This window comes from Falco biarmicus, chromosome 4, assembly GCF_023638135.1.
Source record: "Falco biarmicus isolate bFalBia1 chromosome 4, bFalBia1.pri, whole genome shotgun sequence".
NCBI classification, from domain to species: Eukaryota; Metazoa; Chordata; class Aves; order Falconiformes; family Falconidae; genus Falco; species Falco biarmicus.
Genome location: NC_079291.1, coordinates 75,326,541 through 75,339,068, shown reverse-complemented (window position 1 = coordinate 75,339,068; position 12,528 = coordinate 75,326,541). Strand labels below are relative to the sequence as shown.

At 45.9% G+C, this 12,528-nt stretch overlaps 1 protein-coding gene across 8 annotated transcripts in view; it reads right to left on the bottom strand.

Moving 5' to 3' along the window:
* SEC14L5 (SEC14 like lipid binding 5) overlaps positions 1-12,407 on the bottom strand; it is a 38,898-nt gene extending 26,491 nt beyond the window's left edge. Inside the window, exons 1-5 of one of the 8 annotated variants that reach the window (XM_056334498.1) lie at positions 12,284-12,407; positions 8,441-8,544; positions 8,187-8,337; positions 7,680-7,796; positions 6,443-6,518 (exon numbers count right to left, since the gene is read on the bottom strand). In XM_056334498.1, the coding sequence (XP_056190473.1) occupies positions 6,443-6,505 (63 nt within the window). In that variant the 5' untranslated portion in view covers positions 6,506-6,518; positions 7,680-7,796; positions 8,187-8,337; positions 8,441-8,544; positions 12,284-12,407. Of the gene's footprint in view, positions 1-6,442; positions 6,519-7,679; positions 7,797-8,186; positions 8,338-8,440; positions 8,545-9,170; positions 9,870-9,899; positions 9,944-12,283 lie in introns of those variants that run through there. The other 7 variants (XM_056334500.1, XM_056334499.1, XM_056334501.1 and 4 more) reach the window with 7 other exon arrangements.
* Positions 12,408-12,528: the final 121 nt, after the last annotated feature.

Here is a 12,528-nt window from a genome sequence, read left to right as displayed (position 1 = left end):
CTGCGGCTATCCAAGGACACAGTGGGTGGCAGGCCACTGCAGGAACCTCTCCTTTGGCACTCCTGCAGCTGCTGCACTTAGAGCTCCACTCCAGTCTCTGTGCTGCTCTGCACAGCCCTCTGCTCAGCTGCACCATCACTGCTGCTTCAGAGGGATTCCAGCTGCCAGAACCCGCTCCGCTCTCCTTACAGCAAGTGCTCTTCTAGTTCCAGAGTTTGCACTTGAAAACAGAGGCTATGAACCAGCGTCAAATATTTTAGTTAAGATTGTACTTTCCTTTAAAACCAGCCTGTGACAATAGTAGAATAATGACAACAACTTGGAGCTCCAGATGGGGATATTCCAATCTTTAATTGCAATTAGGTATACAGGAACCCCCAAAATGTATTGTGGTACATCTTATGTAGCAAGACAGCCGCAGCCTTTACAAGACCTGTATAGGCTGTGAACACACATATTAAACTTGTCTAGCAAGGACCACATTAGTTCTGCGGGTTTGTTTGGAGTGACATCAGTCTGCTTGTACATTATACTGCTTTCACACACCATGTTATCTGTTACCAATATGTACTGCAAGCCATTTGGGGCACATCGTGGTGCCTACCTAGCAAAAGAGGGCTCACAGGTTCTGTTGCAAAAGCATCACTGCATCAGTCAGTGAAATATTGAATCTTTTAAGACACCACAGCATAAGATAGGAGAGCATGCACAATATATCAGTATCTGAGCAGTCTCTGTATACAATCAATGTGCTAAATGCAACAGGAAAAAGTCATCAAATACAGCTACTGAAAGATCTAACATCTTTAACACAATGTGTGTTGATGCTGAAAAGGCACAAATAAAAATAATTTTGAAAAGGAGTATGGAAAGCAATTCTAGCTGTCAGGACCTGAAGTCCAGTATTCAGAGTATCTTCTCCTGCAGCTAAACCTGACAGCTAAAATAGCAAGGAGCTGCTTTCAATTAGACTGCATATACAAGCCTCCCAACACACCAAAAAAAGTTGGAACAATTGCAAAATAAGTGATGCATTTTGATTTTAGTCTTTCTGAATGTTTGACTCCTGCACATAACTGTAGGCCAGATCCTCAACTGCTGTAAACGAGCAAAACTTCAGTGGCTGCAAAGCAGCTTTGCCCGCACGCAAATAGCTGGTGTAGTCAAGGCTGATCTGCTGGTGGATTATTCAGGGGCAAGAGTGAGGACCCCTGCCAAATCAAATGACTATCATCAAGACTGCTTCAGCAGGGTCAGGCATGTGAGAAAGACATCACTGGGACCATGGATGTTTGCTTTTGGTGGGCTACGACCCTGTGTTACAGGATGAGAGAGTAAAATCACTGGAGAAAGAATACCATCTGCTGCTTACTTCATGTGAAGTAACTTCTGACTCTAAATAAACCTGCAACATTTGTAGCCCAAACCAAGTTTTCTAGTCAGCTTGCTAGTGCCCCCGACACTCAAATCGTACTGAGAAGAAACAGAAGTATATACCATTAATTTCCTAGTTTATCTTACCTGAAAAATAAGGAACTCCAGATCAGCTAAACACAAAGAACACTGAGTTGCCACTAAAACTAGGAAAGAGTCACAGAGCTGCTCGCAAGTACAGGTGGCAGGCCAGGAGCTCAGATGAGCAACCTTTCGCTTGCATACACAGGCAGGGGAGTCATGAGCTGCCACCTAAGAGATCTATTGGGGAGTCCAAGTGATGCTCAAGAAATGCCCATATACCACATGTGCACCCACAGAACAACTGCACCCCATCCCAAACTAATACTGCATTAGCAAAAGCACCCTAGACTGAAGAATACCACTCAGTGCAGTGAGAAACACACAGCACTACTGTCCGTGTGTGCATTTTCAAGAGATGGGGCTCTCAGCTGCTCATATGTGTCAACACATGCCGTGGGCAGCACCAAGAAATGAGGTCAAGCAGAAAGAAGCACCGAGTCACGTCATGCACATGTGGGGCTCAAGAGTAGTTTTGTCTTAATCATAGAGTACAGCTGGTATACGCAATCAGAGCTGATGCTACTGCAAACTTCCAAATGCCTGATTTTTGTGCTGCTTTTTCAAAACCATGACATATTTTTTAGATAACGGTAGTAAACCTCTCAAAGGCTGCCAACACAAAGCTGATATACTGTATGCAGTAAGCTTAAGCATCGTTACACCCATATATTTTCACATGTACATATACCTTTTTAGCTTTTAACTAAACCCAGCCTTTAACCTACTAGTGTTATGTTTTGCAGAGCTTTCATTTCATATAAAAGAATCTCAGATAGCAAAGTAATAAAGGTTTGATTTGGGTCAAGTTATAACTACCTGCAAGCAGAACATTCCCCTTTTGCGGATCTGCATTGTTTACCATTCCCTTGGCATCAGGCTGTGCAGAGAAACCCCTCGCTTGCAGCAGAAACCGTAAATTGCTATTAGCAGCAGTAAGAGCCGAACATTAAGTGCATTGTAAATGTGGCAAGAGGACCAAACAACTGACAGAAGTGCTGTCATGAAGTTTCTCATTTACACCATGTGTAGTTTGAGTTGCTGCAACAGTGAAGTACAGAGGACCACGTAAGAGTCCTTGGGTGGGTTATTGCAGATCTGTAGCTTTAGGAACCATCCTAATCAAACTTAGTTTGTACTATAAAATATGTGAAAATGACAGATGTCAATTGCAAGTGTGAAGGGCTGAATGCACTACAACTAATAGGAACAAAACTCCCTACTACTTTCAAAGCTAAAACTCATCTAACTTAGTCATTCATTGGCCACAAATAATATTAAATATGCAATCTCTCCATTTCCTATACAAATATACATCTTGGACTTGTTCACACAAACCAAATGCTCATCTCTATATGTCGGAGAAGGTTCACAGCAATTTACATTGAAGTTACCACTCATGAGCTATGTGGTAGAATTACCCCTCCTTCTGGATTTTTCCCTCATTATAACATTTCAGTAAAATCAATCTTTTAGCTTTAAAACTACTACACAAAGAAAACAAAAAGTATGTTTATACTTGAGGATTTTCCTGGCCATAAAATAAAAATCAGGAGACACATGCAATCTCAAACCTGCTGATTTAGTTGAAGAAAAGACAAGATCAGGCCCAGAAAGGCATGGACAGCCCCTTGGAGGGAACAGCTCCATTTAAAAGGAGATACATGAGATAAAATGGAAGGGAAAAACATGACAAGATTACAAAGAATAACATTTTTGATCCTTGAACACAAGTGCAGATTAGGAACAAAGGAGGTGAAAATGTCTATGAATTTGGACAGCTGCAGAAAGGCCATCCTTTTTTTAAATCTTTTTAGAAGGGAAGACTCTTCTAACAAGAAAAAGAAAATTCAGAACTCCTGAATGACCAGAAGAGACTTGATAATTCCTTTTTACTTCCTCAGATGCACAAGATAGGCAAAGAGAGCAAGAAGGGGAATGTGGTCCTCCTTCCAAGGACCTGGAAGATACGTGAAATCTATTGCCTGCAAATGCCTGAACACAAGCTGCAGAAGTATTAGTAAGCAGCAGTCTAGATCTATAGACAATTATCCAGAGACACACAATAACAAAGGTATTAACAGTAAAAGCACTGGCTCATCTGTCAAGCACAGCCCCATGCTGTCTAGACGATGAGCTGCACACACATGCACTCTGCACAAGTCCAAGGAAGATAAATTGTGTTCCTGATGGCAGGGCTCCACACAAGGTATGGGAAACACTGTGTGTTTGAACAAGGCCAGGAAGCAATTAATCATTTGCCTCATTTGGCTATGACAACCCTGTCTCTCAGACCCACATATGTGAATGAAGCACATGCACTGTTTTCTATAGTGGGGTTTCTACAGAACAGCTGAGGTTCTTGGGGGGAACCCCCCCCACACACACACTTTTCCTAACAAACTCTACTAACCTATCTCACGACATAGCCTGGAAGTATGACAGACTGCAGGAAGTATGACTCTCCCCATTATACAGACAAGGAATCAAGCACAAGGGTATCAGGCTGAAGGGCGCATCGAGACCCATAACCTAAGGAGGTGTCTTGAGGTCACCCATATGACCTCTGCTTTCCTACCATTAACCACAGTATAAGACCTCAGCACTTCAAAGGTTCACACAAAGCATTTGAGGGGAGGAGGTGAAAGCAGCTTAGTATCAGGTTCCCAGTGCCGAGGAAACTGCTGTCAGATTTATGCTGAAGCAGATTAACAGCAATGCCACGTGCTGAGGAGCAAAACAGCTTCACTGTACGCCCACTCTCCCTGCAAAACTTCCAGCGACTGACAGCTAGCACCTGACAGCTCTGTGAAATCTGCACTGCCTCCACACAAATGGAAGACTCCATCTGAACACATGAAATGCGATAACAAATCCTACATCCAGCTCGGCCAGCATGGACTGCCACTAGATTGAGACACTACTTTATAACGCCAGTCTTCATAATAAAGCAGATCCTGCTGTGAACACATGATTTTCACAGGATGTTAGAGTGAGACTAAGGGGTCTATATTCAGCTCCCTACTCCACTCCACAGTCCTTTGGATGACCCTGGACAAGTAGCTTGATCTTTACTTGATCTTCATAAGAAAGAGGACCAATAATTTTGCTAAGGTAATGGGAAGTTGAGTTTGCTGAACAACTAGAGGATGACATTTACAATTCCAGCCCTGAAATCCCAGGGAATTTCAAGTCTGGATATGCTGAAAAACTGAAAGCAAATACAACTAAACCACTTGAAAAATAAATACCATCAAACCCTGGCCTTTAGGCATTCTGCTAACAAGCTTACAAAGGATTTGTCTAGAGGCAGCCCTCCTATATTAGCAGCCAATTTATTGACAGGCATCTGGTCTTAGGTTTATCTGGCTAATAATATAGACTACAGGAATGTGGAGAGGTATGCATTGAGCAAATACTACCAGTACCTTCATAGCAAGTACTGGTGTTTTATTCTAACACAGGATACACTGAGCCAAGAACACAGCCAGAAAAGTTTCACTACCACAAACATCAGTCCCAGACTACTGCTTGGTACACTTCTACAGCATGCTGCTGGCTTAGCTGTTAAAAGACATGGCAAATCTGGATAAGACGGGGGGGGTTGGGGTGGGTGGTGGTGGTGGTGGTGGTGGTGGTGGTGAAGGGAGGGGGGATCAGGGACCGAGACCAGCTGTCAAACAAAAAAAAGTGTTAATTTTGATGATCAGGGTGCAAAGCGAATGGCAACCACTCTCAGCTGAGGAACTGCTGCTATCTTTGGGGTCCGTTATTCACACTTAGGACCCAACGATGATACTCTCCCCCTGTTTTAATTATTGAAATAGAAGCCTGGAGGCAGTTTTGGATAAAACAGATCTTATGGCACTTAATTCCCAGGAACCTAGAAGAGACAACATTGTCAAGAGTAATGCAACATATTACATCAAGCTGTCCCTTGAGCCATGGGAAGGATGTCAGCTACCTGAACTGACTATAGATTTCCATCTTCATTCTTGATCTCTAATAGACTAAGAAAATTGGTGTCCTTGTTCAGCAGGGAAGGGAGACAAGGGAGAAAGCAGCAGACTAAAAGTGGCCAATACTAGTCTCAGGGATCCCTACAGTAAACTGACATGCCCAACAGATTACAAAACAAAGCTTTGCAAGCAGAGTCTATAAGCAAGCATCTCCGATAAATGCCCAAATGCTCAGTGCTACCACCCTTGAAATGCAAACAGCAAACCTTTCAGAAGGATATTTGACTTACACCTTGAAGAGCAGGGACAAAGTCCAGAATATCACAAATGTCTTTAAACTCTACCCAAGGAAGCTGCCATGGTCACATTAGCTTTCTGCATCACCAGCGAAAGAACTTCAATTACAGCCCCCAAGCCCCTTGTTGAAACCACAAAATTTGGCGAGAGCTCTCAACATTTCAATCACAGAGTAAGCAGGGAAGAACTATACGTAAGAATTTTTCTAGCTTTTAACCTAATCAAAAAGCTTGGTGTGATTCAGAATCAAGTTCTAGATACATACACCCTTCAATACTGATTGGGGTCATATCTAGAGAGATTCTAAACTGAATGGCATTTGGTGGTAAGGCAAAGACAGTGTCTGGCCACAAACTGACCCTGCCTACCCGAACATCACAATCTTTTCCTTCCTTGTGAAAGAATAATGATAGAAAGTTGTGTTTTGTTAGGGTTTTTTCCCCTCTAATGACTAAATTGCCTCTCTTAAAATACTGAAACGTTGATTCTTTTTTTTCGTGGAAAATTGAAGAAAGGACAAAAAGATAATAAAAGCTAAACCTCTCTTCCCGCAATGTACCCATAAGGTTGCCATAAAGACACACAAGCCAAAACCGCAGTCCCCCACCCCCACTGGCGTGAGGTCGCAGCCCTTAGCAGCTGGAGAAGTAAAAGGGCTGAGTATTACTTACTGCCATGACGAGCTCAAAAGGATATTTGTAGACTCGAACTGGGGACTGGTATTTCTGCACCATTTTTACTACACACCTGTAATAGAAAGAAATTGGAAAATTTTAGATCCCTTACGCCAAACACTGCAACATATTCTAGCAATTTTCACAAACAGACCTTACTAGAAGCCTTAACTCTCTTACAGAGAGGAGGAGACGTTAGGTAGAGTATCTTGCTTAGCAAGCCAGTGGCAGAGACAGAACATGAGGCAGGTTCTGGCAGTCCCAGTCCAGTGCTGTGTTCAGTACGCAGTAGCGTCCTTTGCTGCTTCCCAATGCTACTGCAGCAAATTCAACTTCGAGCTCCAACAAAACTCACGATAATTAAAGCACAAAACAGAGATGTAAAGCCAGACTCAATTGTACTCTGGAGAAGGAGTCTGTCTTAAGAGCCTTGCAAAGCTTAAATGGCGATTCTTCCCCTTATCCCCCTTTTCTGCATTACATTTGTAATCATTACGCAAAATCCCCCTTGTTGAAAGCTTCCACAGCTTCCCGTATTTTGGCATTTTAAATGCTTTTGTGCACAAAGTAGCATTCAGTTGTTTTAACCCACTAAAAGAAAGGAAAAAGGAAACAGCATGCTTAAAGAACATGCCTGATGCTAAGCTAGCAATCACATCCCACTGACTGGATGCCCACTGCTTCCAGCTGAACTAACGAAATAATTGCATGCAATGGAAACAATTCAGTCCTCAGCATTTCATTTCTCTTAGCCACCTCTCACTGTTCTCATCAGGATTCCTCCCTCAGACTCTCTTGCTGGGGTTTTAACCCTCAAATATGCATCAATAACCAGCATCTCAAGGAAACGCACAAAGCATTAAAAAAGGTTATTAGGCTGCTTTCTGCAATTCCTTTAGGTTCCTTTACATTGCTCCTATTAATACCGTCTATGAACATCAGAAACACAAAAGACTGGATAGCTGGTTTGAGACACTATGCTGATTCCACCCCACTCAAATTCCACTGCTTAAGCAGACACGGCCCTCGGCAACATGACGCAGTGTAGCACGGAACTCAACAATCAGAGCACTAAGACAGCTTATCCCTGACACTTCAAGCCCAAAAACGGAGGTGAAACATGAATTAGAAGGCGAACGGCGATTCTCTCTCAGAAAGACTGCTGCAAAATGCCATCACACAGTAAAATCTAAGCAAAGAAAAGGGGAAAAGAGACATTAAAAAGTTTGAGTACCTGGGAATGGGGAATGTTTGTAGAAGAAGGGTCTCACAATCAGTTATGCTGCAGAGGACCACGTTATCCAAGGAACAATGTTCAGGACTTGCTGGATCTCTATGAGTCTTACAGGTACTAGAAGCCAGTCCATGCAGAACAAGTTTACGCAGAGCAAATGCATCAGCAGAGCATCCAGCTCAACCTGAAGTGAGTGGAGCAGGGACAAGCAAACACCCAGGAAGCCCAGGCTGCTATCACATATCAGATACCCGACCCAAGAGGCACGGGGCACCTTGTAACGTAACGCTGTAATATGATTATGCAAGCGCAATACCTAGGCTGTGCGGGAACCTTCCAAGTAAGTGCAAATATAGCAAGAGAAGCCTCATCAAATGTATTTAACTGCGATCTTGCTCCCCGTTCTGACCCCACCTGCTAAACCAGGAATTCTTGCACCTCCCTAGAAGGGGGTCAGAGATCTCTACAGGAGGAAGTCTCAAGAAAGACCAGTCAGTCTAGAATCACCTGGACTGGAAACAGTGTCACCAGCAACAGAGCAACGGGGCGGCACAAGCTGTAGTTCAACGGCCTTAACCATGCTGCTTGGACAGATCTTTTACTCCCTGGCAGCTGCAATACCCGATTGCCACAGGTTTATTGCCCTGTACTTCTGTAACTGAGAGAAGTTTGAGAAAAAGAGTCCATGACTATTATATCCATGGGAAGCTGCAGAAGAAAGACAGCTGGTAATTCACATGTGCCCTACAAACCTTTCATACCTTGGGGACAGTGTAATGGCAGACCTTCTATACTCTCTCCTCAAAACAGAGCTGCGAGACAGACATTCTGCTTCTCAAAGCAAGAGGGACTCCAGCTATAACTCCTAAAAAAAAAAAAAAAATCAGAAAAGGTAGTGAAAGGTAGCTACTCAGTACACAAGATACTGATGGGTGAATAGCACTGATAATGATGTAGGATTTTTCAGGTGTTACCACTGGGCAGCTGGGCCATATTAGCTAAAGACATGCAACCTCACAGGGCTTTTGAACCAAGAAGACAGACATGTTTTTAAAGTTATCTCATGTATTCCACCCAAATTATAACCAAATATGTTCAACCACCTCATAAAGAAAACCAGACAGAAACTACAGAATACGTCTGCTCCTTAAACATCCATCCTTCAACGCCAGCCTCTCCAGTGGCCCAGGCTAGCTGCTCTATTTTGTATTTCCATCTGGTTAAAAGCACATATTAGGAAACACAGCTCAGCTGAAGAGCAGTGACTCACTAAACTACAGCTAGATCACTTAGAAACCCCAATCCACAGCCAAACCTGTAGCCATTCACTGGGTAACACCAGGGAAGAGCACGATTTCAGTTGGCAGAGCCCAGTGCAGTTGTAAAAACTCAGAGAGGCTAGAGCTGTCAATGCAATGAAGCGGCATATCTAGTTAACAACCACCTTAACCGTCCCAATTAGACAGTAAAAGTGTTTCAGTTATTGCATACCCGAACACTGAAAACCACAGCAGCTACATTTCACAAAGCATCCCGTGACATGCTGACAGCAGTGCCAACAGCACGGAGACTCAACAGCCTGCAGCTCCCTGCAGAGTCCAGCTGGCCTGCGTACCCCCTTTTGCTACAACCCATACAGCAATTCACAGATGACCCAAACCCTAGAAGGCAGAGAGTTAATTATAAGCTTGAGATACACCAGCTGGCACTGTACCAGGGGAAAGTGGGCACGGAAGAGGGCATGAAATGGAAGGATATGAACCCCGATGACACACGCATTTCCCTGCTGTAACTTCAGTAGCATTTCAGAGAAATGGTGAATCCTTAACAAGAAGTGGCACACATACCGCATGCAAAGCTACCACGACATACTAGCTGAGCTGGAAGACTGTGAGGGCTCCCATGAGGAATACACATTGCTACACACACAGCAAAGGGAAGAGAGGCAGTGATATTAACTATATGTTTCTATTTTATTTAGAATCGTGCACTACATCCCTGAGGGTTTTCCCATATGCTTAACTTTTATTCTACCATTTGTAGGAGAGGCTTACTTAACAGAATACAGGCAAATAGTTGGAAATCAGAAACTGAGTTTATATATTAAATATACATAAAGCCCTGAGTCAAAGCCTCCAAACCCCTGCTTCTCATCCAGGCTAGTATGAAGTCATTCAGCTCTTTCCACATTAGAACTGCCTGTTGGATGGTCAAACTCACCAGCAAGTGACTTTATTACTTCTCCCACCCGTGGTGGTTTCTTTTTGGCTGAAAGAGAACAACCAAGCAATTTTTTTGTTTTGTTTTTGACAAAGAACTGCTGAAAATAGAAGAATTCCAGACTTCCTCAAATACTATTGCAACATGTGAAAGCTGGCTCTGGCACCCAGCTAAGCTGATATTTCCAGTTAGAAAAAGGTGGATTCTGCAGGGCCATAGGCTTTCCTCCCCCCTTCTACAGTAAGGTGGAGAGAAAGTTGTGTGACGTTTCCTCTGCCTGAAATGCCTTTCACTTAAGTAGACAATGACATAGTAGCCAATACTTTACACAATAATAAGATGGTACCAAGCTGTAGGATGTTTATTAGAGCTCTTTCACATAAGAACTTGAGAACAAGTCTCTCATAGCTCGATAGGAGGAAGCCTCAAAGGGGCTCAAAGTGCCAGCATAAGCCTTTTGTATCTTTTAGAAGCAGACATCTTCTTAGGTGGGCCTTCATCTTACACCCACCCCCCCCACGAACCACCTGTGGTGCAGGGGTGAAGCAGCACAGAGGGCTGCAAGCCAGTGGACTGTTGTGGAGCCTGGCCACCACTCTGTACACCTTGCAGAGATGCCCGGAGTCCTGTTGCAGATTATAATCAAAGACAAGCAACACAAACATTCACACAGCAACATTCACACGTTCTTTACAACACAATAAGGAACAGCCTTTTTAGCTAAGATGGGAAGAAGAAAAAGGAACAGCATACAGCATTCTGCTCTCAAAGGCTTGTAAAGCTAGCAGTTTTTTCGATGTATGTATCAAAATAAGCTCCACGGCTAATACTTCCACCCCTTCATCTCGTAAATTAATTTTCTCACCAAAGAGCCACCACTGACCTTTTATGCACAGCCACATGCTAAATCCCTGGTCCTTGCCAACCTGCAGCAGTAGATAAGCTCTCCTGAAGGAAAGCCCCTCATTCCTCACCTTGCTACTCCATAGGAAGTCACACTATGCCATTTTATCCATCAGCTCTAGTGCCAACAGTTCAATATTCAAGTTCAATTTACGCAGGGAGACATGCTTCAGCTTAACACATAAAACAAGAGCAGGTCCAGTCAGCCTGTCACTTGTCAGCGTAACAAAGCACCAACACAAAATTTCAGCTCGCCTGAAGTTTGCAGTCATTTTTCCTTGGGACACAGGTCACTGTACACGGCACACTTATTAGCCCAACGAGACAAGTGGGGCCACCAGCACAACCCTCCTCTCACCATCCGCAAGCCGATTTGACTACTTGGAGGAGTTAAGCCAAGTGACCCAGAGAACAGCACATGCTTGGTTTAACCCTGCCCTAAAGCCAGTGGGGTTTTATACAGAAGCTGACCCAAATACATCAATACATTCAGCAGCACTTTACCAGGGTCAGCCTTTGAGTTTACAAATACTTCAGATTTTGGGCAGATTTTGGGGTCTGGGTGGTTTTTTTTTTTTTTTTTGTGGGTTTGTTTGGAGTTTTTTGTGTGTGTGCGCGGGTTAGGTGGGGTTTGTTGTTTGCGGGTTTTTTTGTGTGTTTGTTTTGTTCGGTTTAGGGGTTTTTTTTGTTTGTTTGTTGGGTTTGTTTTTTTGTTTGCTTTGCTTTTTGGCCTGGTGGGTTTTTGACGCTGTTGTTGGCGGGGGAGGGGTGTTGTTTGGTTTTTGGGTTCTTTTTGATTTGCAGGCCCAGCGAGAGCACAGCCACCACCGGGGTGCCGGGGCAGGGGATGCCGCCCACACACAAAAGGCACCGGGGTCCCACTGGCAGCCCCCTCCCTGCACCCCGCGCGTGGGCTGCTCCGGCCCGCACCACTGCCAGCGAGGGGCCAGCCAGCCCCTACCCAGCTTCCCCTAAACGGGCTGAAACCACCAAACTTTTTTTTATTTATTTTTTAAATTAACCTGACCGCCCCCCAGCTGGCCCAGCCTGCCGCTCACCGCCCCCCCCCCGGGTTTTTACCCGCTCCCTCCCAGTCCCCGCAGGATGATGACCCCGGCCCCCCGCCGTACAGGTAACGGCCCCCGTGCCCCCGCACGAAGGGCCCGGGCACACGGCGGCCGCCCCTCAGCCCCCCGCGCCGGGACGAACCTGACAGGGCGGCCCGGAGGGACCGCTGAGGGGCGGGCACGGGGGAGAAGGGGGTACAACGGGAGAACGGGGAGCCGAGAGGGGGAGAACGGGGAGCTAAGAGGGACGGCTGAGGGGGGGAGAACGGGGGGCTCGGGGAGGGGTCTAGGAGGGGCAGAGCGGGGGGCTGAGGGAGGGAGAAGGGGCGACAGCGGGGAGCCGAGAACGGGGGGGGGGGGAGGGTGGGACCTATAGTGCCCGACGCGGCCGCCCCCCGCCCCACACCCCCTCACCGCGGAACCCGGCCGGGCCCATCCCGGGCTGCGCTGCCGCCGCCGCTGCTGCCGGCTCCACGCGCCGCTTCAACCGCCGCGCGCCGGCCCCGCCCCGCCGGCCGCCCCGCCCCGCCCCGCGGCGCCGCAGAGCGCTGTCCATTGTGCTGCGCGGCCCCGCCCCGCGCACGTGCCCCCGCCGCCATGTCGCGGCGCGGCGCTGAGGCGAGGCCCGGGCCTGGGGGTCGGTGCGGCGGGGCCGGGTC